Source organism: Carassius gibelio, chromosome A3 (genome assembly GCF_023724105.1).
Source record: "Carassius gibelio isolate Cgi1373 ecotype wild population from Czech Republic chromosome A3, carGib1.2-hapl.c, whole genome shotgun sequence".
Lineage (NCBI taxonomy): Eukaryota > Metazoa > Chordata > Actinopteri > Cypriniformes > Cyprinidae > Carassius > Carassius gibelio.
In genome coordinates this window covers 18339405-18367110 of record NC_068373.1, presented here as the reverse complement: position 1 = coordinate 18367110, position 27706 = coordinate 18339405, and the positions used below count along the sequence as shown (strand labels likewise).

Below are 27706 nucleotides of genomic sequence, written 5' to 3'. Positions count from 1 at the left end.
TATATATTTTGAGAACCAGACTTCCAGTGTATAGTAAAATTGCTTTCAAAAGATTGTGATGGTGCAAACTATCAATTTGGGGTTTATAGTGTCTAGCATTGTTAGTTAACCAGCACATTGGGCAAATAAACTAAACAATTTTCATTACCGATGTTTTTTGTTTTGTTTTGTTTTTTTGCAGTCCAGTTACCAAGATTTGAGACCTTTCTATATACGGTTTAATACAGTTTAAATATGTTGCGTTTGTTTAGTATGATGGAGCATCAGATACCTATGAAGCTGTGTTAGCCAACCTGAACATGGTGTTCACCTCACTTTTCTCCATGGAGTGCATATTGAAGATCATTGCCTTCGGAGTGCTGGTGAGTCCACAGTACAGTCTTCTCATGTTTAAGTGTGTGTGCGAAAAGGTCTCATTTTGAGAGACGCAATTACACAAATGTACATACAGAAATCACATTGTATTATTGAAACCCAGCATTGCATAAGCAGATCTATGAACAGATCAAGCGTGAGAAAGAGATCAAAGAGGTTCTGGTCTGAAGCGTTGGGACATGGAAGCACAGGATACGAAGGAAATAGTTATAGTCAGCTCAGCGTCATGCTAGTAAGAGACGCACATGAAGATAGTGAGCTAGAGGGCACACTGAAGTGTTTAAGAGTGGAAGATGGAAAAAGAAGGACAGATTTTGAGCGGAATTAAGATGACTGGTATGGTGAGTGGTTGATGGAAAGACACACACACACACACACACACACTGCCCCTGTTCCCTTGCAGCTGGTGTACTGAATGGGCCTAATGCACTGTTTTCCTGCAGGCAGTCACTTGGCAGCTCACAAAAAGGCCGTCATGTTCAGGATCTGGGCCACTAGTCTTCTAGGCATCTACCCCTTTCGTACAAGGAGAGCAAAACTCAGTGAAGGAATAAGGGATAGATGGGGAAAGGAGATGGTTCATTAGCACCAGAGAGTGAAAATTAATTGTTTGCTTCTTTTTATGTCGGCGAGTCACTGAGTGTGTGTGTGTGCTAAGCGCAATCCTCCTTAAGCCCAACTGACAAATGCATCTATGTGTTTTTACCACAGAACTACTTCAAAGACGCCTGGAACATCTTCGACTGTGTGACTGTACTTGGCAGCATCACTGATATTTTAGTCACAGAGCTAGGGGTAAGTGTGTAGCAGAAGGGCTGCCATCTGTGAGTGCGTGTTTGTTTGTGTATCCTGTCTGTACGCGTGTGTATATTTCCGTATGTGATTGAGAGACTCTCAGCAGGATCTTCTCTTGCTCACTGAGGTGTAAGGAACTCCTAAAAGTCTTATATAATCGTCCCAGTTGGTGTGTGAGGCAGATCAGTGAGCCAGTGGTGCTCAGTGGTGACGGGGGTCTGTTCCTCTTCCAGCTTTGTCATTTATCCCCGAGCCAGATTAAAGTGACCTACCAGTAAAAACAATGTTCTCAAATGCTAACATGTATTCAAAATGCAGCAAACTAAAGTGGTCATCTCTAAAAATTGGTAAAACATGTTAGTGTTTGTGTATATGTCTTTTATTTTTCTTGGTTTCACAGCAGATCATCAGCATGTATATATAAAACATCAGAAATATAATTTTTTTTATGTAATTATTTTAATTTTTTTATCTATTATTTATTTGAAATAACATTTTTTATGTATTTATCTTGATATTTATTTATTTTGAAATGTTTTATTTTATGTGGTTATTTTTTAAATTGATTTTTAATTTTTTTATTTATATTTTTAAATGGCAGTAGGCCATAGGTTATACTATCTACGACAGGCTGCATTAGTGGAAAGGGACATTTACATTCTAGAGAGCATTTTATTTGGCGTACATTACAGTCATCTATATTTTGTTTCATTTCACCAGCAAAGAAAAACTGTGAATTTAAATTTTTTATGTAATCTACTCTTTATCAGTTTTTAGGATTGCACGAGCATATTGATGACCTTTTAACAGACATGTGATGTGAAATACTTTACGATATGGTGTGGTTTTTGGTGTTGTTGTTTTGTTTTGAATCCCATAAGCCCCAGTCCTGTTCCTGGAGATCCATCTGAAGAGTTTAGTTTCATTAAAATTATCTGATCTCCAGTTACATGACTGACAAATATATGTATTGATAAAAGCTTTTCAAACTGCATTGAATGCATATGAAAAGGGCATCATTTAAAAGAATTAAAGGTTTTTTTGTTATAATCAACCTTTATTTGATTGAAAGGTTTGTTGATATGATTAATGATAATTCATGTCTTGTTTTATCTTTGTTTTACATGCTTTCTTTAAACTCTTCTTTATGGCGGCTTTGCTCTCTGATGACTCCATCCAATCAAAATGCACTATGAATCTCATGTGTATATCCATGACCTGACCTGAACAATCACAATGGTTGTTTAAACAACCTCCAAAAATACTGCTATAAACCATGCTTCTGCAACATCTACATGTAGATGGTTTGTAATTTTTTTTTTTGTAGTAATGCATCTAATGGATCTGTTTCCCTGTTGCTGATGATAATATAATGATGCATGTGCTCGAGTCATGATGACCTTTCACCCCTGCTTGCCTAACAGTATGACAAAACCCTTCTCAGTTGAGGTGTTGTTGATCCGAAGCACACAGTGTAAACTTGGGTGCATCTCCGCAGGTTTCCTGAATGCATGCTTTGCTTTTTTTGCTGACAGGGAACGCTAGTTATTATTGTTTCTGACACTCTTCATACTGAAGATGCATTCAAATACATCAACACACACATAGATGTAAGCGTACGGAAGACATTTTACTTATGAATTTAAATTACATAACGATGAGATGGAGTTAAATCTACAGTGATCTCATATTCTATTTTTGTTTCCCTGTATTTCTGTGCTGCTTAAAGGACAATAAACAATCAGTTTCTTCCCCTCAGTTTCTGATGCGTTTAATAAAAGTGAAGAAAAAAAAATACAAAATACAAAATACACAACTTTCCCACAGCTGACCTGTGAAATGTGTCCTTTAACCCAGCACATGTTCCTTGTCTTTGCTAGTGTCCTCTGTTGGTCATTGTAAGCTATTAGTGTGGCTGGCATGACTCCACGTGAATCTACAGATCAGTGCATTTGGTTGACTGAAGCAAGAAGTTAGGGTCTGTGCACTCCCTTTCCCTAATGAGGACTCTTTTAAAATATTTTATTTTATTATATAATTATATTATTTTTTTGTATGAGTTGCTGCCTTCTCCCTTTATCTTTGTCTTTGCCCCTTTTTCACAATTGGATATGCTGAGCCTGTTCAGTCTTGTTGTTTTTTTGTTTTTTGTTTCTCCTTTCTCCTGGTTTCTATCTTTCTATCCTTCCGTCCTTTATCATTTTTACAGAATTTGAAAAGAAAACAAATGTTTTCGACTGACATCATTTGCTGTCTCTCTCTGTCTGCCCCTTCTCTATTTCTGTCTACTGCTTCCTTTCTGTCTCTGTAGAACAACTTCATAAATCTGAGTTTTCTAAGGCTCTTCAGAGCTGCTCGTCTCATTAAGTTGCTCAGGCAGGGTGAGACCATACGCATCCTGCTCTGGACCTTCGTTCAGTCTTTCAAGGTAAAATCTGTTTTTACTTAAGCATGCTGTTGAGCAAACAAAAAAAGTGTTTTTTTTTTTTTTATTATTAATCTTTCAAATAATCCAATCATAATCGATAACATTGCAGACTGAATTACTTGAGCTGTGTATTGTCATTTCCTTTTTATTTAAATATAATTATAGCTTTTATTAATATTTTGAATGAGCTTTTATTTTTATATTTTCAGTTTTCATTTCAATTTTAGCTTTTTAGTCATTTTATTATGTACTTTTGTAAGTTTTCTTACATTTTTACATTATTGTTTAGGTTTTGTTTTTATATTATTTTTAGTTCTAATTAAGTTTTATTAAATTTTCTTCCAGTTAGTTATTTTACCCCTTAACTCAAAAAGTTAAATGCCAAACTAAAATTGTTTTATCAAATTTTTTTTTTCTATTATATTTAAAAGGTGTTTTAATAGTTTTAGATTTAGTTTGAGTTAACACTGATAACCTTGGAGCTGTGTGAGCTGAAACTGAGGCATAAATTCATTAAATCTAAACAAATCATTATACATGAGGAATCAGATAAGGTGCAAAGACACTTATGCTATGTGCTAGTGAGACATTTTTTATGTACCACGTGACTTGCATAAAACACGAACAATGAATAAATAAAGCTATCAAGAATTCATAACTTATTTTTCTATGTAGTCATTGTTTTTTTTAGGGGTTAATTCAGCTTAATTGGGGACCCCCCCCCCCCATTCATCTCAAAAAGTGTCCTAATATCCTATCATTTTGACAATACGCTGCACATTTCTCCTCAAACTGCAAGGTAGCAGGTTTTCACACACATTTAATTGCTGGCTAATTTTGACTTATCTGCTTTGCTTAGGCTCTGCCGTATGTGTGCTTACTCATCGCCATGCTGTTCTTCATCTACGCCATCATTGGCATGCAGGTGAGTATGTGAGAGAGAGTGTGTGGGAGACTGCACAGGACATACTGAGAATAAGTAAATGGCTAGATTCGAAGGTAGTGGGCAATGAGATTGTGGGCTTATGCTGGGGTGGGTTTTGTGTTTCCCAGCTGTTTGGGAACATTGCGATTGAGGAGGATGGTGAGAGCGCCATAAACCAGCACAACAACTTCAGGACTTTTTTCCAGGCCCTAATGCTGCTCTTCAGGTTTGTGTGTGAATCACAGACGGGCTCTATTGAATGTTGTGTGTGGGTTACGAACACTTTATAACCGTAGTTCAACACTGTGTGTTTGTAGGAGTGCTACAGGTGAGGCATGGCATGAAATCATGCTGTCATGTCTGGGAAAGAAGCAGTGTGATTCTCACTTCGGTAACGTGGAGCCAGAATGTGGGAGCGAGTTTGCCTATCTCTACTTTGTCTCCTTCATCTTCCTCTGTTCCTTTCTGGTGAGAACACAAGCACTGTTGTTGTTACTACCGTTGTACTCCATTTATAGTGAGTACATTTCATCCACAGCTTTTTGGAATATCCCTACTATTTTACAAAACATCTTATGCAGAGCTTGCATCAAATAGAAATGACAAGATCTCCGACTGTTGAGCAGCAGTTTCCATTTCTTTAGTGGGCGTTATATTATAATGAAATGGAATCTGGAATTTATCATTTTGATGTTTTGCTGACTGGTCGCCACATTTGTCGTCAGTGGTGAAAAGTGACTCAAACACGCAACATACTTCTCTATTGCTTTTCCATCTGTTCCAGCGAAACAGCAAAACAAAACTGTGTTCCTACTACTGATTATATCCACTGACGTAAAGCTGCAAATTCGGTCTTACTGTATGTATTGTGTTATGTAGTTATATTATATATGGCTGGGCATTGTTCAAACCAAAACCAACAGGTCACAACATGACATCCATGATTGTACTGTTTTAATATTGCTTAAAAGTGAAGAAATAACATGGTCTAGTGTACATTTGGTGTGTAATCTCGACTTGTCAGCCTGTAATTTACATGTGTGTAGATGCTGAATCTGTTCGTGGCTGTGATCATGGATAATTTCGAGTACCTGACACGTGACTCCTCTATCCTGGGACCCCATCACCTGGACGAGTATGTGAGAATCTGGGCAGAGTATGATCCAGCTGCTTGGTGAGTCCATGTGCACTTGCACACATGAACACATAACCTCTTTCAATGTTTTATTTTATACTAATCTTGTATATTACACACTACTGGTAAAAAGTACTAAATAACTTGAAGTTATAAATTAAATTAGCTTATAATTGTATTTTTTATTGTATTTCTTAAATTATTAATACACGTTGAATAGAAGCCATTAGATTGTGAATAACATGTTTCTTGATAATTAATCGAAAGTTCAGACCACGCAATCTTTTAACATGCAGAATTGGATGTAACAGACCCTAAATTTTTGAATATCTTTGGCCTCTAAATTTGCAAAACACTTTTTGGTCTCAAGTGCTTTAAATGTGTTTACCTATACATTTTCACACCTGTAAATTTAGCATCTGTCCTATATAACAGCACACAATGGCTCTCTCTTATGTGTTCAACTGGAATGCTTAGTTTTTGAAATCGGTGTAGAGCTGGCCTCTGGCACAGTCTTTAAAGTACAGAGCCTGGCTTTATTGTACCCTACCTCGGACCAAACAGGGAGGAGAATACCACAGCACCAGCTGAGAGAAAGGGATAATGGATTTGAGCTTCTCAGCTCTGCTAAAATCCATCAATCCCCCCAAACCCTCCTACATGCCCTTCTGTGAGTCCCAGTCCTCCCACTCTGGAATACGGCATACTGCAAGCCAAACTTACTGTGCCAGCCCCCTCCCTTCTACTGAACACGCTAAGTTTCCTGGTATCTGCATTCCAGTGCCTGTCACCCTAATGTTGTAAGTTAGACAGTAATGTAGGCGGGCAACCGAGAGTTAATCAGATATTCAGAGAAGAATAGGAAAGACTGAATCTTAACATGCAAACAGGATTAAAGCCTTTTTACCAGTGGAAATTATGCTGAAAAGATGGAGGAGAGAGAGTTTTTCAGAGAGTCTTCATTCTGAATGGCAGAAGCAATCAGACAAGAAAGAAAGCAAAAAGGAAAGGGGACGAAAAAAAGAAAGAAGAGAAATTAAATAGAACGAGAAGCAAGAAAAGAAAAGATGATGTAAAAAGGGAAAAAGGGAAAAGAAGGAAGCAAGATTGAAAGGAAAAGTGAATAGAAGTTAAAGTTAAAGGGAGAAAGAGAGGAAAGAAGGAAAGAAGGGCATGAGAAAGGGGGAGAGGAATGAAGGAAAACAAAGAATGAAATGAAAGGAGGAAGGAAGGAGGAAGAAGGTGGGAAGGAAAAGAGAAAGTAAGAATGTAAGGTGAAGAGAATGTAAGATGAAGGAGAGCAAAAGGAATGCAGAAAAACTAAGTAAAGAAAACGAATGATGAAAGGAAGGAAACATCAAAGAAAGACATGACGTTTGAAGGGAATAGAAGGACGTAAAGAAAAAGGAAGGAAGGGGAAAATAAAATAGAAGGTAAAGGAAGGAAGGAATATAACTGACAGAAGGAAAAGAGGAAGCAAGTGAGGAAAACAAAAAGAAGGAAGCTAGAAATTATGATTAAGAGAATTAAATGGTATATGAGATGTAAGGACGGAAGGAAAAGAAAGAAAGGAGGAAGGAATGGAGGGAAATTAAGGAATGTGAAGTAGAAGAGAAAGGAAAAAAATAATGAAGAGGTGAGGGATTAAATCTAAATTGCAAGCGAGGAAAACAGAAAAGAAGAAAAAAGGGAATATGAAAAAGAGGAAGGAAGGAAGAAAGGACAAATAAGCAAGGTTAAGATAGAAAAGTAAAGAACAGAGCAAACTGAAAAATGGAAGGAAGTAAGGAAAGAAAAAAACAAGAAGTGAAGTAGAACAGACTTTTTTACGGCACAAATGGGTGACGAGCAAATAAGAAAATGTGTGTGTGATTCTGTGCTTTTCTTCCTGTTCTTGTGCTCTTCTTCCTGCCGATGTCTCTGTTCTGAGTTGTGTTCTCTAACTTCCCTGTATTCTTCTTACAGCGGGCGCATTCATTATAAGGATATGTACAGTTTATTGCGAGTTATCGACCCCCCTCTGGGCTTAGGCAAGAAATGTCCTCATAGGGTGGCCTGCAAGGTTTGACTTCCACTTAAAAACTAATATCACCTGCTAGCATCCAGAATGCAATGAATGTCGCTTACCTCCTCTTCTTTTTCTTTTCAACAATGTTTTTGTACTCTCACCATTTCTACTTGCATTCAACATGATATGACAATGAGAATGTGCAGGACAATGCCGACACTTACAGGGGCATGAACTAGTGCACTTGCGTGTATGGAACAAGCAAACGAGAAAACAACTTAAGTGAAAGACCAACAAACAAACAAACAAAAAAAACGAAACGAATCAGCCATCTTTGATGTTTTTGTTTTGCTTGCTGTTGAGGCACGGCTAGGCCTAGCTGGTATGGTAGCGTGCATTGTTCTGGGTGGAGGGGGACAGAAACTGCATTGACATTAAACTTCATTACCAGCAGCGGGACTTTATGCCTGTTCTGAAGCCCGCATGCTCTTCTATGCAACCAGCCACATGCATAGAACGCCGTTTTAGCACTCAGACGTTGAGCACCCACCTTCCACCACCCCCTCCCCTTACCTACAAATGAACAACATTAGTCCTATGGCAGCCTAGTTTACCAAAACCGCTCCTTTTGTCCAGGCCAATAACCTTCTTTTTGTTCTGTTCTGTTCTGTTCTCCTCCCCTTCCACTTCCCCATCTCCTTCCTGATCCCTTCTTTTTTTATTTACTCCTTTTCTTTCTCTCTCTCTCTCTCTCTCTCTCTCTCTCTCTCTCTCTCCCATGCACATTTCATTTGGTTTTTGTTTTGTTTCGGTTGCCCAGTGGCAGAATCAGTTTCAGGGATATGTATGAGATGCTCAGGCACATGTCTCCTCCGTTAGGCCTGGGGAAGAAGTGCCCTGCACGGGTTGCCTACAAGGTAGAGGGCCTCCGAGTGGCCAGCGCTGTGTCTGTACTTTTGGTGTTTTCTCTTTATTTTCTTTCGTTCTTTTCCTCCTTCGTTGTCTGACGGAGGGCGCTATTGTGATTCTGGTGGCAGGGCCGGGTTCGAGGCTGTTAGATTGAGGCGGGCCCATCCACAGGGAAGCGGGAACGGACAAACCTTCTCAGCACTTTTGCACCGTATGAAAACATACACAGACACAAAACCACTAGCGCACACTTTCATAGCTTTCAATAAAACTTCAAAGGATGAAACGTAAAAGTCTCAGATTTTTATCAATACATTAAAGCACAATGCTTATGCTTTAATGTACAGCAGTGACCAATCAGTGAATTTCAGATCTGAGATGCAGTATGATACTAAACACAAAAAATGTGTCTCAAATGATGCACTACACACTATGCACTTATACTAGGCACTATGTCCTCTTATATAAGGTTAATTTGCAATCCAGCTTCGGAGGCTGGTTGTCCTTCCATCTTTGCTATGTTAAAAAAGAGGCGACAGTTAAGTGCATGAATTGTCCAACATTCCACATTTCGTTATTTCGGTTAAGTAAGTGCATCATGTGGGTATTTGAAATGCACCTCTTTTTGAAATTATCAGTGTGAACACACTACTACAAAATGGCATAGAATAGTGCATACGTACGCAAATTGGGACGCATGTAAACACATACACATACACATGCATAATTTATATTCTAATCGTCATAAACACACACGCTCAAAAACACCCCCAAATGTGCGTGTGCAGCAGTGGTAGGAAGGCCTGAAGGGCTTTAGTCCTCCGAGTCCCTCAGCTCTGTGGATGCCGCTCTCTTAGGGACCCTTTCCTCTTGGGACCAGCTCTCTGTCTCTCTCTTTTCGCTTACACACAGATAAGCACACATTCACACACATATGCAACAACACACATATAATCATTGGGTAGCGTTATGGCACTACAACGGAACAAATCTCGTTTTACAACTCTTTTGCACAAATAAGCCTTTTCCCACTTCTCTTTCTTCTGTCAATGCAGTTCTAATCTGTTTCCAGCCCCTCCTCTTTACATTCTGCCAATCATCTGCATGCCCCACCTTCCAGGCCACTGGCCCCTCCCACACAATACTCCCTTAGCTTTTTCTCTCTATCTCCTTCTCTCTGTCTGTCTGTCTGCAAACCTACACTGACATTTCACACTTCTGTCAGTGAACGACAGCTTATAATATGCAGGAAAGGAGATCTGCGCCCTTTATGAGTCCTCTGCAAGTCTGGGATCTCCTTTCGCTTACCTTTGCCCCGCCCCCTTCATTTTTCTCTGTCCCATTTGAACTCTCATTTCATAAAATATTATGCTTCATAGAGTGTTCGCTGATCTCCACCAACATAAACGTGTGGTGGCAGACCAACAATCTCTGTGTATTCAATCAGACAGGTCACTTACCGTCTAATGGGAACTCTGTTGCCCCCAACCTCAGTGGAATCTTACCATGACCATTGCATTCACCCTCTTTCTCTCTGTCAAACATTAGGGCCCATAATAGAGGATCGCCTGTAGAGAATGTGACCAGCCTGTGGTAGAGCTTTCTATTCTTACATTTCCTCTAGCTTTATCTTTCGCTTCATTCTCCTTCGCCCTTGGACTTTCGTGAAGCTTTTGGGCTCTCTTTAAATTTGGTGTCACTGTCTCTGTCCTGTCTCTTTCATCATTACCATCTCAACCATCCAAACTCGTCCTGTAAAAGTTATCAGTCCTAAACCAATTCCTGCTCCGGTACTCCTCTCTGGCAGCCCACTGCTTTTCTCTTTTTCATCCGTAGCATTAAAGTATTACCCTTCCACAGCAGGTAGCCGAATCCTCACTCTTAGCTCATCCTCTTCACAACAACAACTCACAAGCCATTCCCTTTTCTTGTTCTTTTTTTTTTTTTTTTACTGAAGAATGCTGCTCTAACCTAAACCAATAGCTTGCACCCATCTTTTTTTTTTTTTTGCATTGAGAGACCAGAGAATCTGGATCGAGCTCTTGTTTTATCCAGTAGTCCATCTATGATTGATTCTCAATGACAGCAACCACTACTAAACCTAAATGAATGAGCTGAAATGAAACAACTAGATGATGCTTTCAGTTTTGGCTGCTCTGGTGCTTGTCCTGTGATGCATGTTACTGCATGATGCATGCTGGGAAATGGGGTAGTGAGGGTGGAGGGTGAGTGTTTCTACTGGGATGGAGCGGGACGGGGAGACATTGGGTAACGTGGGTGATTGCATTGCAGAGGGTGTCGTGGTAATGTAAGGATTGAGGTAATATTGAACTCTGTGCAATGCAATTCTGTGTTTAAGTATAATCTTTCCCCAGATCAGAACAGGATGAATTATGCTTTAAAACACTGACATTTATGTAATGGTGTTTTAATTTATTACTTCATCAGCTGGTCTGAGTTAAATATGTGAACCTCCTCCTGGAAAAGCCCTTTGACTGACATCTCAGATGCTGATATGAAAACAAGATGCAACATACAAAACAAGATAACCATAGATATGCATCTGATTTGTAGCATATGCAGTCTCAGTTTCATGGAAATCTGAATGAGTGGTTTTTGACTGGTTTTGCTTCAGGACCCAGAACAAAGCTAACAACAAAATCCTTTAAAACAAGCATTTACCTTTATTTACTTATTATCTTATCCTTGTTGAAATTAAAATTGCATATGCAATTTGATTTGTTTAACCTTAGTGACACAGTTTTGTTCATGATTTTTGAGAGTGAGGTCATGTCACCACCTGTCGTTGTTGGCATCTTGCTAATTTGGTGAAGATTTCAAAACAGCAATTTGCAGAAAATAAAATGCTGTTTGATTAAACATCATTTGAGGTCAATAACAAAAGAAAATAATTTCCTTCTCACTTTTAAAAGTGGATAAGCCTATTTATTTTGGCTTTATCTGATTGTAAGCAATTGTTTTTGTATTACATGCATTAAGCATATATGTTTGTTCTCTGAGAACAGACCTGCAGCCCCTTTTTGGGTTGTCACCAACCAGTTAAGAGCTATTAATCACTCTCGTCTTTAGCCATGATTACCACACCAGAACAGCTCTAAATTAATTCTTGCACTGAGTATCAAAGGTCACAGAGCTAATCCTGAAAATCCCTCCTTCCCTTCCCCTCCCATTTCCTCTCACATACCAAAAGCACACCCTTCCATGGAGGTTCAAAGCACACATATATTTCAGTAGCACTGCTCTAACTGGTCCTGATTGGCTCTTCACAGAGACTGTTGAGGATGGACCTGCCAGTTGCCGATGACAACACAGTGCACTTTAATTCCACCCTTATGGCCTTAATCCGAACTGCTCTGGACATCAAGATCGCCAAGGGTGGGGAAGGTTTGGCACCCCTTTTTTCTTTCTTCCCTCATTCATTCCTGTTGTTTGAACAGATGATATATTTGCCTATAGCTGTTCCTATAGCCGTTTAAGTACTGTGGAGATTCACATCTAGTCTAAACTTGGAAAGTCAAACCTCAAAAAAAACAAAAAACAAAAAAAAAAACCTTTTGGGACCCCACTTTAATATAATGACTCTATGAGATTTTGTGCACAGTACTTCTACATAAGATTTGATAATACGTTGTTCAAACATTAACAAAATTGGTGTGTACAGTATGTGTTTTTGTGGAAAGATGTTTGCATATATGTGTGTGTACCTGTTGCTATGTAAATAGGAGGTGTAGATAAGCACCAGATGGATGCTGAACTAAGGAAGGAGATGATGGCGATATGGCCCAATCTATCTCAGAAGAATCTGGACCTTCTGGTGACACCCCACAAGTGTAAGTTACCCAGGAGGTTGGTGTGTTCACAATGTCTCTCTTTTACCACCCGAGGACAGCTTCTCTCAACCAGCCCACTCACTGCTCTGCACCCCCTGATGGTCCAGGCCTGCTCCCTTAGTTTCATTTTAGGCCCTTATAGATATATATACCACACAGATTCAGACTGCAGACTGATCACAGAAGAAGAAATTCACTGAGAATGAATCGTAGACACTGAAAGTGATGCAGAAAGTTATTCCAATAATGGCACTAACATCGCTGATTGCAGTTTGCAAAGGGCAAATGTATAAATAGATGAGAGAATAAAAAAAGATAAAATAAAAAAATAAAAAAGGGAAATTTCTTTAACAAAAATTGTTGACACACACAGTACTGTCTCCTCGTTAATTAACAGGCTATTAAAAAGGAGTACCAAACTAGTTTTTGTTAATACAGTTAAGTTGGTATGAGCCACAACAGTCATTTAAACATATACAAAATAACACAAAGTGAAAATAACATGGTGTTTTTGGGTTATGGAAACAACAGTTATCATGGTGAATACACAATACTAACAGTAGTTTGTTGTCGTATGCACGGCTAGAAAAATATGCTGTACTAGCATAATGAAAAAAATGTACACAAAATACACATACCCTAATGTGGACATAAATACTGAATTACTTTGTGCTTACTTTGTTCTATAGTGCAGTAAAAAAAACCTTGAAATCTGTTTTACAAGCACATGTGTTGCCTTTAGCTTTAGCTCCTTCCCTCCCTTTACTTACAACTCCATATTTGCACACAAACATGTTAACAAAGATATTTTAAGACAGTCTATGTTTAAGTGCTACAAAAGACATTGATAACACACGTTTGTGTATGTCCAGCTCACTATGCCTGAGACCAGGGGGTGCCTTACTATAGATCAACCCTCTATAGATGTCTTTTCACTACAGGGTTATGAGATTCCTGACAAGATGTACGTAAAACAGTATTATTTAATAAAAAAATAAATAAAATAGGCCTTATAAAATAAATAAATAATGCACCACTGATATGCAACCAAATGAAATGTATGTGCTGATCGTATGAGATTTGCTTCAAACTAGCATGTCTAATGCTAGCTAGATGCTACAAATAAAGCATGAGATAATGAGGTGGCATTACTGTCACACATTAGGCAATAAAGCTTTTGGCAAAGTCATAATGCTAGTAATATGAGAGTATGTTTTAGACGAGTTTGCAGCAAGCATGTAGTAATTTAGAACTGTATTGTTTGATGCTAATTTTTTATTTTCATTGTTCTATGCAGATCCTTTACAGAGGTGGTGACCATGGCTTTAAATACCACTAAGCATGGCATGTAAACCTAGTCTGAAGTTACTCTTAGTAACTTCTCCATGTGGACTCGGTTCCATAAAAAAAGCTAAGATTTATGCTGTAGATTGCTGACAGTTCCTGCAATACCTTTGCACTTAAAACAGTAGAAACAGAGTATTTCAAATATTGATCATAAAAATTAAGTGTGTAAAAAGTTTTAGCCATTTTAATCAGTCTGCTTGTGAAAAGACCATTGGCTCTGTGTACGTGTCGATTTGACACTTTCTTTGTTTGTGCATGTGAGTTTGTGCGTCTGCGTTTGTCTTGTGCACGTCCCGTCCTCACCCCCATCCTCCTTGCTCAGGGTCCATCTCACCTTGTCTAATTGTGCAGGTTAACTTGTCCTTTTTTCAGCAGCGACAGACTTGACAGTGGGAAAGATTTATGCTGCCATGATGATCATGGAGTACTATCGGCAAAGTAAAGCCAAACGGACACAGGCTATCCACGATGAACAGGTATGCTGTCTTCCTCTCACCCTGCAATCACAATCTCAGCCCACAATGAGCTATGGCAGTCTTAAGTTGTGCTAAATGCACATTTTCACCATCGACTCTGAAATGTAAACACACTTGTATCTTAAATAGTGAGCCAGTTACATGCCAGTGGATGTGCTGATGTTGTTTAAAGAACATTCTCAGTGAGAAGCTATTGAGAAATTATTGTGTGCTGACAAGCAATTATGTCTGTGGTTGTTGGTAAACCTACAGAAGTGTTGGCAACACACAGGAGGAGTAGAACCTCATTGATGAAGCAACCAGACCAATTCAGTATGCACCTTCCATTTGAGTTTTGTACACTCCCCAGATATGTGAACTGCCCCTCAGGCTCTGCAATTAGTTTTTTTGCCATGAAACGTGTAGGCCAAGATGGGAAGCTTCTCACTCAAAATGCTCAAGAGATGTTACCAATTCCGATGCAGATTTGTCTAGCAATGCGACATCATCTGCGTAGTCTAGGTCAGTGAAATCATGTTCTGGCAACTTAACTCCATTCTGTGATGCTATTCACTTAATGATACAATCCATGGCTCTGCAGAAAAGTGCTGGGGCCAGAACACAGCCCTGCCTAACTCAGGAGGTAGTTGTAAGCACCTTGGAGAGTGAGCCGTTAAAGTGATAGTTCACCCAAAAATGACAATTTGATGTTTATCTGCTTACCCCCAGGGCATCCAAGATGTAGGTGACTTTGTTTCTTCAGTAGAACACAAACAGAGATTTTAAACTCAAAAGTCTGTCAGTTCTATAATGTAAATGGATGGGAGTCACGGCTAAAACATACAATAAAAATAAAAAATGTAATTTAACGTGATGATTCATTGATGTGTAAAGACACAAAACGATCGGTCTGTGCAAGAAACTGAACAGTATTTATATCAGGGTCTCATTACCTCCGATTCAAGAAATGTCCGAACTGTCTTCTATCTCTCAAATTGACCATTGACACTATATCTGCAATCTCAATTGTCACCTACATCTTGGATACCCTGGGGGTAAGCAGATAAACATCAAATGTTAATTTTTTGGGTGAACTATCCCTTTAACCCTCAATTTGCCAGTAGTTCCCGAATGAAGGTCCTTAGTGTAATTTCTGCACTTTTAGTTTCACCAAATGGAAATTGTGTACAAATGGCTGCTTCAAACTTTGTCAACTGCTATTGGGCAGACAAAAAGGCAGTCCCACACCAAACTCAGTTTATGTGCCCTCAAATTTTTATATTTAAACAATACATACCTCTTTCCTCCAATGATGTTTCTTCTGGAGCATGTTGTGTGTATTGGTGTGAGGGCGGGGCAAAAATCCCTACACCCCAGCAACCTCTCAATCATGTTAGATCACAGCAATTAGCAAACGACAACAATCCAATTAATTCTAGATGGACAAAATCAAGTCCTGCCATACATTTTTCATCTCTCATGTTTCTCTTGGATGTACATTACAATATGAGAAGAAAGTCCATCACAATTTTTGTTTTACTTTAGGCTCGGACAAGTATAATGTTTTTACATTGATAAAATTACGCACATCACCTTTAAGCTCTGTCAGGATTTAAAAACTCAGGCCTCTTTCTGCACTGAATGCTGAATGCACAGTGTAGTTGCTGTAAAAACAACTATAAATGCTAAATGTATTTAATGAAGGAAGGCCACAACTCATCTTTCTTACAAAATTGGACCTACAATCAATATCTAAGGATTTAAATCACATCGGTGACTTTTAAATCACATGGATGATATTTGTGGCATCCTTCCAGGAAGTGAAAGGAAACAGAGTAAACCTGGGAAGTCATGTAAGTGGCTGCCCCCTTAAAAGGTTTTTACAATCTGTAAAGTATTGCATTGCATGATTACTCTCTTCCACATAAACCTCTAGTTAATAATTCATTGACAAACTTATTGACTGAGTGGCTAAGTTCCTCATTTTATGAAGTCACTTGGAGTGGGTGGTTTAATATTTCAGTATGTCTGATGGGTTGTTTTAAGTATGTCTTCCAGCTGAATCACAGAACAGTGTGTGTCCTGCTGTAATTAAATCGCAGTGGTTCAATAACTATTGATTATTAGCCATTACTTTGGTTATGGTTGCAGAAAGAGTATACAAAATCATTGTTTCAGTTATTTATTATTTTAGCAGTCAAACACAAAATACACTTCAGTTTCTTCAGCGGTTTATATGATGATGTGATTTATATGATTTATTGTGTGTTATTATATGATTAATTTTATTTTATTTTTATGTACATGTGTTTTCATTGATGATGAATATTAGTATGAATAATAGAATGTAATGCAACATGGGCCTTATCTACATTTTATACTGTGTTGTTCTTGTGTGATCCACAACTATACATCCACATGAAGTCAAACACAGTTTTGTAGACATGGGGCTGGCATGTACAATCTTAGTGCTAATCGTGAGGTTTCAAGTGGATGTAGCAGTTTTGGCAGATATCACTGAACTTGCTAAGCTTTTTTTCTCATACAGTGTCCTGAGTGACTCATCCATTAGATAGTATTAAGTACAAACTCGATCTGTGCATGTTGTTCACGGATGATTCCTTTTCTTTTATCAGCTCTCATTGTTTTATCAACTATTAATTCCTCTCATCAGATTTTAATATGAAACCTGACTTTACATACTACATGCATTACATGCTTTATTGTTTGAATACACAAAAAAATGGCTGTAAAGAGAAACAAAGTATTATAAGCTTATTTTTTTAATAGTAGTTGTTTGATCTATATTCATTCAAATCAAAAGTTTGGGTGGTACATTATCAAAAGGCTTGCCCCTATTTTATTAAATAGCCTATTGGTTGTAATCACATCACAGCTATGATATGTGACTTTCTACTCATTTTGGTGATGCTATCTAGGGGAAGGACATTCTAATTTTATAAAATATTTGATTGGACAAAAAATCTCTGTAGTACAGGATGAGACATCAAGATTTTTTATCTGTTTTCGCAGAAAAGGCATTTGAAATGTTTAGAGTCAGTATGATTTTTGCAAATGTTTTTGAAATACTTCAAATGACGTAAAAGTAAATGTAATATTGTGAAATATTTTGTATGTTAAATAACCGTATTCAATTTTAATACTTTTAAAAAGCTATGTATTCCTGTGAAGACAATGTTGCATTTTCAGCATAATTACTCCAGTCGTCAGTGTCACATGATGCGTCAGAAATCCTTCTAATATGCTGATTTGGTCATCAATAATTTTTTTTATTATTACTATCAATGTTAAAAACGGATTAGTATTTTTTGTCAAAACCATGATTTATTTTATTTTTTCCAGGATTCTTTGATTAATAGAAAGTTCAAAAGAAAACCATTTGAAATATAAATCTTTCATAATATTATAAATGTCTTTACTGACACTTTTGATGTATTCAATGTTTCTTTGCTGAATAAAAATATAAATTAAATATAAAAAAGTATATATTAAATCTTACTGACCCTAAACTTTTGAAAGATCTGCTAAAAGTTAATTTTGTCTCTGTTTAGGTATACACTATATCATACAGATGAGCTCCTAGCTAACAAACAGCCCACTGTCTACTGTCTACTGAATGATATTATGATCTATCACCACTCTTTAGCAGCCAGTTGATTACAGATACTGTTCATTTACTGGGACAGTGAAAGTAAATGAATGCTCAGCATGTTACCATCGGCACATTTCAGGCAAAACAACTCAAAGGATACCCATTTACCCATAATTCTCCTGGAATGCCTCCTGACTGACCGCTACTGGATTCCCTCCCCATTCGCACATGGGATGCTCTGCATCCCATATTTTTTCCCCAACCCCATTTTCCCATCGGCTTGCCTGATACCAGCTGTAGGCCATGTTGTATCTTACACAGAATCGAACGCCATTAATGTTTCAGCGTCTGGAGCCACCATCTCCAAGCCAGGATGTGGGACAGGGACTCACTGGCCTTCCTGAAACACAACAACAACCTGTAAATCATCTGTGAGTAGCATCCTCTCCATTCCCTCCCTAGTCTCTATCCCAATGTTAAAGAATATAGTATAATTTTCATAGTTAATGACATGATGAAAAAAATATAATATGTTAATATATTATAATATAATATATATATATGCCCAAATAACAAATGTTATCTGGGCCACTGTGCACCATTTTCCCTGTCGCTGGCTCTAGACATCTAATGAGAAAGATCATCTAAACCACAATGAGTGACAAACCAGAGCCTTGAGCCCTTCACGGAGTGTAGAGAGTTTGTAATCTGACTAAACATGGGTGTCTTGTCAGGCCTGTTGATGACAGGATCCCGGAGAGCCAATCATGGGTGACGGCACGAGCCCAAGAGATGTCTCAGAAAGCAGGAAGCTGGAGTCCTGAAGGCCAAAACCCAGACAACACTGCAGATAACTGCAGACAATCTCAGGTACACAGAGCCTCATTTACAATATTCGGTGAGGGTACCTATGTAAATGCTTAATTATATGAAAATGACTTAAGGGTAGTGTGAAAAAAATTTGTAAAAAAATAAAGTGTGGGAAATGAGAGCCATTTTTTTGTTACTTTATGAATTCCCCAGCAGTATATAACTTCCTCACAGCATGATTATATTTGTTAGAGTTCAGAACGTTTTTGTAGTGTCAAACCATTGGACGTCTCACTGGATCAATAATGTTTTCTCTGCCTTAATAAGACAGTAAATCAGATATTCACAGTCTTTTGTGGAGGGTGTCCATTCGAGCGGTGTGTTTTCATAACCCTGAATGGCTGGTCTGTCTATCCTTCATCCATGTGCATCTCATTGGCAGACAGCAACAAAGCCCCTTCTCTGTTGCTGAGTAAAGACTGAATTCGGTGGACTATCGTCCACACTGTCTTATTCTCTTTCTTATATTTTCCTTCAGTCTGTGTGTCCTTCTGTTACTGTTTATATTCTTTTAATATCTCTCACATGTCTGCCTTGTATGGTGAAGCTCATGTCATTGAATATATGCATCCATATTTGGCTGTCTGGGAAGGATGTTTAAACCCTTCTGCAGTCTTGAGCGCCATTATACTGTCAGGAAGTGAGACACTCCTACCCAGCTCAACTATTCATTAAATTCATGTCAGGAACAGCAGTCACTTTTATTCAAAGCTTATCAATAAGAAAGACAGCCTAAGTGATTCATAAGAAGTAGGAAACAAAAGAAAACCTGCAAAACACCGTTCTAAAATTGATTAGAAAAAGTCAAACCTTACTGAGCAGATGAAAGTGAGAAACGGTACGATAATATTGCTCATTGAGTATATATATCTTTTTTTTTGGGGGGGGGGGGGGCAAGAGCCTATAGCTTATAGACATAGTTCACAAAAAAAAAATTACAACTGAAAAATTAAAAACACCATCAATGTCAATCAAGGCTCATTTGATTTCCTTTTTTTTTTCTCTATGAAACATAGTGAAATTTTGAAGAATATCCAGAGCGCTCAACATAATGACAGAGAATTGAAGACTGGGGTTGTTAGTCTCCAAAATGACAAAAAAACAAAACAAATACAGGGTCCATACAATTTGTGCCCTATATTTATTTATTTTTATTAGTATTTTTGTGTGTGTGTGGGGGGGGGGGGTAGTTAAGTTTGGGAATATTTCTATTCAAAATAGTGATTCCTCGATTTATAAAAAATTAAATCGTGACAAAAATTTAATTTGAATTAATCATTAAATTGGAAAAATCGCCCAGACCTTTGAGTGTCTATGCATTTGAAGCTGGTTCACAGTAGATCCTGTTCATGATCTAAGAGAGAGAGAGAGAGTAGTTTCTAATACCATCATCTCCTGATCTTCTCTCAGTTATCCGGTTATTAAAGTCCTGCATGTATTTATCCAGCCAGTGTTAATTTTGACAGCGAATTCGGATTTAGTCTTAGTCTTAGTCTTTTGAATAACACACCATTTAGTTTTAGTCACATTTTAGTCATCTGAAATGTTTTAGTCTTAGTCTAGTTTTAGTCGACTAAATATCATAAGAGTTTTAGTCTTAGTCTAGTCTTAAGTCTTTTAGTCTTAGTCTAGTTTTTTTTTTTAGTAGAACAAAGTCAACTTAGTTGACTTGACTAAATGTTTCCATCAGTCTGTTATGGAATGGTATTTATAAAATAAACATAAGGCCTGCTCTCAATGAAAAATATACATGCTCTCTGAAAAAGATATGCATTCGTCCTGAATGATATGCAATGCATATGACATTCTTTCAAGATGAAGTACAGTATTATTGAAATAGACAACCACATATATTATATTAGTATTGTTTGTTCATTCAATTTCTTTATTTGTGCTATTTACACAAAGTTTACATTTTTTTTAAGTTTGTTTTTGTTCATTTAAAATAGCACTGCATAGTCTTCACTGTAAAATAAAATACACAATCAAACCAAAATGTATTCAGACACCTTCAACGTTTCTTACAATATCACAGTTTATTTGCCTGTAGTTTAGAAATTGGTAATAAAATATGACAATAACTCAGGATTAAACTGTGTCAGAACAACAAATTCATCTTGATAATGTCGGATGCAATGCTTAATTTGTTTCAGTCTGTGGTGTGAAAAGGTTGCATTAGCAATTAAAGAAAGAAACACTTAAGCAAAACATGGTCAGGTCCCTATTATTTTTATTTTTTAGTCACTAGTAAAACAATATAATCTATTCTATCTGATTTTTGGATTGACTTTGGATAAATTCTTGTTAAAACTACAAAGTAATTAAATCAAGAGCAGTGAGTGATTTACTTTCATTTTCATACATTAAAGACACTGACAGCAGAGCTAGTAAATTAGGCGCGGTCACTTTAAGAGACAAATGCATCCATTATAAAGATACGCATCCGATTTCTTTCCAACTCTTTACTTTCACTGAAGACATAACTACAGACTTTTTCGAACACACTTTCCAAGACGGGTATTTCGACATATTTAGTGTGTATTTGTTGTCGGTACAAAAGCAAGAAGACTTTGAGACGCGTCTCTGCTTGCTCCCTGAACACCAGAACACCGCGCTGCTGAATTGAGCTTTTTCACTTTTCGCTCTTTTTCTTATGTTTATTTAAAATGCGATTTGTATTTGTTCGTTCAGGTGCAGGAGGAGGCAAATGTCCTGAAGGAGAACTCGGTTCAGTGTTGCGCGTAACCATCTGCTCAGTTCAGCGTTCCTGCATCGCGGGGCTGAAGCCAACTTGATGCGTTGAATGCTCGGAGCACGTTATAAAACGTATTCTTAAAATACACATTTCTGTTTTAATAAATGCTCATATTAAAACATAGCATTACACATAAGTAGGTACAAAAATAATCAGTGATACATTTACGACCCCATAAAAATTTGGGTCCAAATGGCATTTCAAAAGGTCGCAGTGTAGTTCCCTGTGTAAACAACTTAACTGTTATGAAAACGTCCTCGAAACTGTGCGAATTTCTGCAAACTCATCTTTGTTCTCTTTTCTGTGTAACTGCTGCTGCGTTTGTTTAGCTGTTGCGCTTGCATTTGCCGCGACTTTTTAAAATGGCTCGGCTGCTTCCATGGCTGCTTCTGCATAGATCAACCTACCCTAAAAGATTCGCTCTGATTGGATCTCTTCTCCATTCGTCCCTCCCATATATTTTCGTCTAATTTTTATTCGTTGACTAAAGTGTCAGTTATATTTCGTCACGTTTTTCGTCATCATATCTGACTTTTTATTTAGTTTTTATTTAGTTTTCGTCCGTGAAAAAGGTTAGTTGACGAATATTTTTCGTCATAGTCTTCGTCAACGAAATTAACACTGTATCCAGCTAACAGCATCAGATCCTACTTTTTGCAAGCCGTTACATATAAAACAGAGGCTAGGGCAGGACTGTCCTGCTACTCTTGCATCTCCCCACAGGGTGAAGGGAGAGATGAAGATGGAGATGTCCTCCTTCCATCCACTGTGCTTAGGCCTGTCTCTCAGGCCCCTGGCATTCGCTCTTGCCTGCTGTCCCTGGGCAGTCATGCATGGTCTCCCTCTGTTTCTGCAGACAGTAGAGATGAGAGAGATGGGGCAGGACGAGTACTCGGACACTGAGCACTATCTGCCGATGGAAGGCCATGGCAGGGCTGCTTCCATGCCTCGACTCCCAGCAGACAACCAAGTGAGCGCCTCATCCTGTCATTCCTTCGTGTTTTCCCCCTTCCTTTTCTTCCACCCCCTTTTCACATCAGTCCTTCCTTTCTTTTTCCTCCAAACATTCCACTTTTCATTCCTGCCTTTGCATTAAACAAATGTGCCCATTGATCAGATAAAGCAAAGAGAACTCATTGTAGCATATGCAATGGATTGATATCCTTTACAGGCAAGCGTGAGGGTGAATTACACAAACGAGTCAATTATGTTAAGACGCTAAGTCGTAACGACACTACATGGCTAAATGGTGCATTAAGTCAAGTATACAGCCAGTGCAATCAAATGAGCTGAAATGTGTAAAATGATATAGCAGCATGAATTACATTTTTCATTAGGGACAGATGTTCAGATGTTTACATACTTTGGGCATGTAGACATAGGGTAATAGTGGAACTGAGTCTCAGGGACGACATACACCACCCCCACACCCCAGCCCCCACGCTGTACATGATTGTTCAAGCGTGAATCAACTGAATGTGATTTTGGAATTGCAAGCACCCAATTGTGATTTTGAGGGAGCCCCATAGCAAATTCAGTGCACAGTGCCCAGAATTCCTAGCAACAGCACTGTGTAGTATATTAATGTTTGGAACAGTGAATAATTCTGAAGAAAAATGTTAGTTTATATAGGATAAGCCTTTTAATGTTGCACAGTGAAAAAACAAATTGGGCCCAGAACAGATCCTTGAGGCACTCCACAAGAAACTAAGCTTGATCAGTCAGTATGAAATAGTTTCATCTGCATGCCATCATAAATATGCATTTTAAGATTATCAGAACGTGTTTGAATATATGTGATGCATTCAAGAATAAATCTTTTCACATTCAAACACAACCTTAATTATAATAATTGTCTAGATAGATGATATCTAGCATTTTACAACATGCTCCCTCCTTATTTATGATGCATATTTAATGCAAGTCTATAGCAGGGTATAATTTAAGTGTATTTATTTATTTATTTATTATTATTTCATGTTTCACACCACTGGCCTTTGAGTAGCTGCCTCCTCCTCATTCATACAGACCCTAATATACTCACTAAAAATCACTGTTCTTGCATTGTCTTTACTATAAAAATATGTTATTTTAAGTAATTAATTACAGCCCAGTATTACTTTGAGTGCTTCCTTTCTATTTTTGTTGTGATTAAGCTTTGGCCAAGTTTTAATTGTGTGTCATTCAGGGTCATAAAGCTCAGTGAAATTTGAGGCTGAAGCAAGCAATAACATGGGAGTTGGTACTGAGATGTGGATTTGTGTGACCATGTGTCTGTGTGCGTTTATGTCTCCCGAGTTTATGTAAGTACAGTACTGTTCAAAGGTTTGAGGTCAGTTAATTTTTTTTTTATGTTTGTTTGTTTAAAGTTTTGATTCAGCTTTATATCACAGGCATAAATAACATTTAAAAATTATAATAGAACTGAAAACAATAATTTTAAATTGTAATAATTTTCACAGTTTTACTAATTTACTGTTTTGGTCAAATAAATGCAGTCTTGATGAACATTAGAGACTTCTTTCAAAAATATTTTAAAAAATCTTGCCGACCCCAAACATTTGAACGATAGTATATGTGTTGTACTTACGCGTAAACCCTTGTACAACCCTCAATGTGTAATAGTGATTTAGATCTATTTTAGAAACAAGAGAGTTTTGTTGGTGTGGTCTCGTGCTATATGTACTGTATGTGTGTGCAGTGTTGTAGTAGTATACCTCTCTATGGCCACTGTGTGTCGTGATCACTGTACTGTTCCTCACTGTATCATTCTGTGTGGTGTACTGTGACGTGTCTCTAACACTGCCTCTGGTCTTCAGTGTGTGTGCTGCTGTGGTAAGTGTCTTTTCTGTCTCCACTGCTTCCGTGTCTAACCAGGTTCTCTATGTCTCTCTTCTCTCTCCTCATTTATATCTTTCTTTTCTTATTTTCCTCCCCTTTTCCTCTCTTTTTTGTCCTACCCATCCTCGTTTACTCCTGCATGAAACCCCATCTCCAACTTTTTCTTCTTTTGAGTACAATCTCTCTTTCTCTCTCCTTGTCTCTCATGCCTGGGGTCACCCACTGTTAATGTGCTTTGTCTTGTGTAAATGCGGCCCTATGTGCTTTCTGTGTGTGTATTTGAATGGACATATTTGTGGTGTGTCTTGTGTTTGTATGGAAATGGCTGTTCAGCAGCCACGGAGGAAAGGACGGCACCGGAGAGATAATCTCACTGTATGTGCAACCTCTCATTCATTATTACTTTCTTTCCATTATCACTCTCTGTTTGACTCTGACTCTAGCATCTGTCTTTCTGTCTCTGGACCATTCTGCGAGTGCAATTATCTGTTATGTGTGTGTGTGTGTGTGTGTGTGTGTGTGTGTGTGTATACGTGTGACTGTGTTTTTGAGCAGAGACATGCAGAGATCTTTTGATGTTCATTGGGTTAAAGGGGGGAAAGAGGGACTGCCTAGAGTGTTTTTATTTGTTATTGAATGTGACCTGTGCTGGCAAAATGAGTCAAAATGAGCAATTTTTCAAAAATGAGTTATATCTGTTACACCCGTTTGAAGTCAGTTTCAAGAATAATCAAGTTAAAGTTTTCTTTAAATCACCTGCAACATTGCATCTTTTTCTCGTAATAATAATTTCTAGATTAATAGTCACAATATAGCTATTTTTTATTTATGTTTGTTAATATAGATATGAACATATGCAAAAAAAAACAGTAGAACAAATATAAGAAAAAAGTGCATTACCTTTTTTAATTTCACGTCTGAACAAAAGCATTTAAGAAAAACAAAATAATCAAATGTAAAAAATTCCTTTTGTGTGTCCATTACAAATAAATTTATTGTTAAAACTACAAAAACAGTTTAATCAAAAGCAGCGAGAGATTCTTTTATTGTTAGATTAACATTAATGAGGGGCCTATATTAAGCCCTATTGTAATACACGGATCTAATATAATGCTACACATCAGATGTTTTTTTTTTTTTCCCAACAGTTCCCTGAATGTTCACTTAAGACATAACAGATTATGTATGCGTCGATACTTAAAATAACCCTATTATGGATTTTTGAAAATTACCTTTCATGTAACACCTTTATGATGACAGTCAGTGTGAGAAACAAATTATTGTTTGGAGCATTGGGATCGCTAGACGAGGGCATAATTAACACATTTTTGTGAAAAATTTTCACCTTTTTTTTCTTTGCAGGTAGCTCAAAATTAGCCCATCCGCATTCCGACTCATTTTGCCATCACGGGTCACATATTATTAATATTTTTATATTAATGAATGTTTAAATGTGTTATTGAGTATACTGGTATATACTTGTACGAATGCAAAATGATGATGGAACAACTACCAGTCCACAGTAAAAAAAAAACAACAACAACAACAACAACAAAAAAATAACTTTCTAAATATTATTTTTTTTTTTTAAATACATATTGTTGCCTTCTATAAAAATTTAAGTAACATTCCCAAACACTGATTATGATAAAAACACACAGTTTTGTAGCACAAATAGTACAAATACCAATAACATTTACTGCACATACTCTTCTTATTATACTTATTTACATAGTGGCTAATGAATCTGAAATCTTACATCTTACTTCCAAGTTGTTGTTGTTTTCTACAGATGAGTAAGTAACTGAAAACCCTTGATTGTATGCAATTCTGCATCCAAGCCTCAAGGTGTCAGTGTTGATAGCGTTTGATAGTGAAAAGGGTCAAATTCAAACATTTATGAGAAGGGCAGGTTCTAATGAGATTATTGAGATTGCACAAGGTCCGATGAAAGCCAGGGGTCCAGGGTTTGTGCCACTGCAAAGCACCCCACTCTGCACGTCCCTCTTCCTGGACCATATATCTGTGCTAACCCACACATCCTCTCTGAAGCCTGGACAGACCTCTCTTTTCTCTCTCTGTTGTGTGCATGACTGTGAGTGATGAAGAGAGAGGTCTGCTGAAGAAATGTGCTTCTCTCAAATGCTGTTCACGGATGAGTATTTTTTTTTGTTTTTATAGATTCAGTCCTGGTGATGCATGCTAGGCACGAACTTTTGCAACTATCTTTCAGTTTCTCTCTCTCTTTTTCTTCTATGCGAATTCTGCATGGTGAATTTCTTTAGTTGTTTGCTGGTATCGGCTGAGTGTGTCCATCAGGTCATACACAATCAAACCAAACCAACTCCCAGACCTACAGAATTAACCCTCAAGTTTTAAGACCCCATTTACACCTGGAATTAACATGTGATTAGGCCAAAATGATCACAAACTGTCAGCATTATAATACAGATGTAAGAAGAGGGCTTGCCTTGTTTTCCAAGAAAATTATCTAAGAATAAGACTTGTTTTAGAAAAATATAAATATACTGTATATATTGGATTATATAAATTTGCAGTTGCTCTTTTTTTTTTTTTTTTTTTTTTTAAGCAGCCTCTTTTGCTCACCAAGGCTGCATTTATTTGATAAAAATGTTAAAGCAGTATTGTGAAATATTACAATTTAAAATAAATATATATTTTTTATTCTTATTTAATATATTGAAAACTGTAAGATATCCTGTGATGGCAAAGCTGGATGTTTAGCATCATTACTCCAGTCGTCAGTGTGACATGATTTTTTATTTTTTTTTAATAGTACTGACCTCAAACATTTGAACATTATTGTAAGTTACAGTGACAAAATCAGAGAGCTTTCCCTCAAATAGGGACATGGGTGGCCTCAGCTGTCCGCTTCTGATGGATCACTAAAGACAGATGTTAATACCAGGAGCAAACAGGGCCGTACATTCACACGACCATTTGCCTGCCATTAAGAAATGCTACGGAAATGAATATCCCTTCTCAAATCTTCTAGACCCATTAATTTCCAATAAACAGAATCCTCTCTCTTCCTTCGCTCCCTTTTCTTTTCTCTGCCTACCTCTTTCTCTCTGTCTCTCCTGTGCCGGCTCTCTCAGCAGACTATCACTGATAACAGTCTGATGAAGCGTTCAGTTTCATCTTTGGGGCATGGGCGTCAAGGCCGCTCAGTGCGGGGTGAGGACTATGCCATGGACAGGGTTATCCCAGAAGAGGGACACAGACATGGGCATCGCCACCGAGACCGCAATCACCGTGCGTCTGAGCGTTCCCTGAGCCGCTACACTGATGCTGACACAGGTCAGACACAAAAACATGTCAAATAATGGTATTGATGGCATTTTCTCTTTTTAAGAGATGGGAGAGCTAATAGTAATG

General features: G+C 37.7%; 1 protein-coding gene across 8 annotated transcripts in view; it reads left to right on the top strand.

The window, feature by feature from the left end:
• LOC127950577 (voltage-dependent P/Q-type calcium channel subunit alpha-1A) overlaps positions 1-27706 on the top strand; it is an 81241-nt gene that overhangs the window by 48437 nt on the left and 5098 nt on the right. For 4 of the 8 annotated variants that reach the window (XM_052547720.1, XM_052547727.1, XM_052547736.1 and 1 more), the window contains 15 exons: positions 252-362; positions 1087-1170; positions 3482-3598; positions 4458-4523; positions 4652-4749; positions 4841-4991; positions 5570-5697; positions 7624-7720; positions 11866-11980; positions 12319-12426; positions 14146-14249; positions 18163-18272; positions 18576-18711; positions 22323-22436; positions 27427-27628. In XM_052547720.1, the coding sequence (XP_052403680.1) occupies positions 252-362; positions 1087-1170; positions 3482-3598; positions 4458-4523; positions 4652-4749; positions 4841-4991; positions 5570-5697; positions 7624-7720; positions 11866-11980; positions 12319-12426; positions 14146-14249; positions 18163-18272; positions 18576-18711; positions 22323-22436; positions 27427-27628 (1741 nt within the window). Of the gene's footprint in view, positions 1-251; positions 363-1086; positions 1171-3481; positions 3599-4457; positions 4524-4651; positions 4750-4840; positions 4992-5569; positions 5698-7623; positions 7721-8486; positions 8584-11865; positions 11981-12318; positions 12427-14145; positions 14250-18162; positions 18273-18575; positions 18712-22322; positions 22437-27426; positions 27629-27706 lie in introns of all 8 variants that reach the window. The other 4 variants (XM_052547767.1, XM_052547758.1, XM_052547769.1 and 1 more) reach the window with 4 other exon arrangements.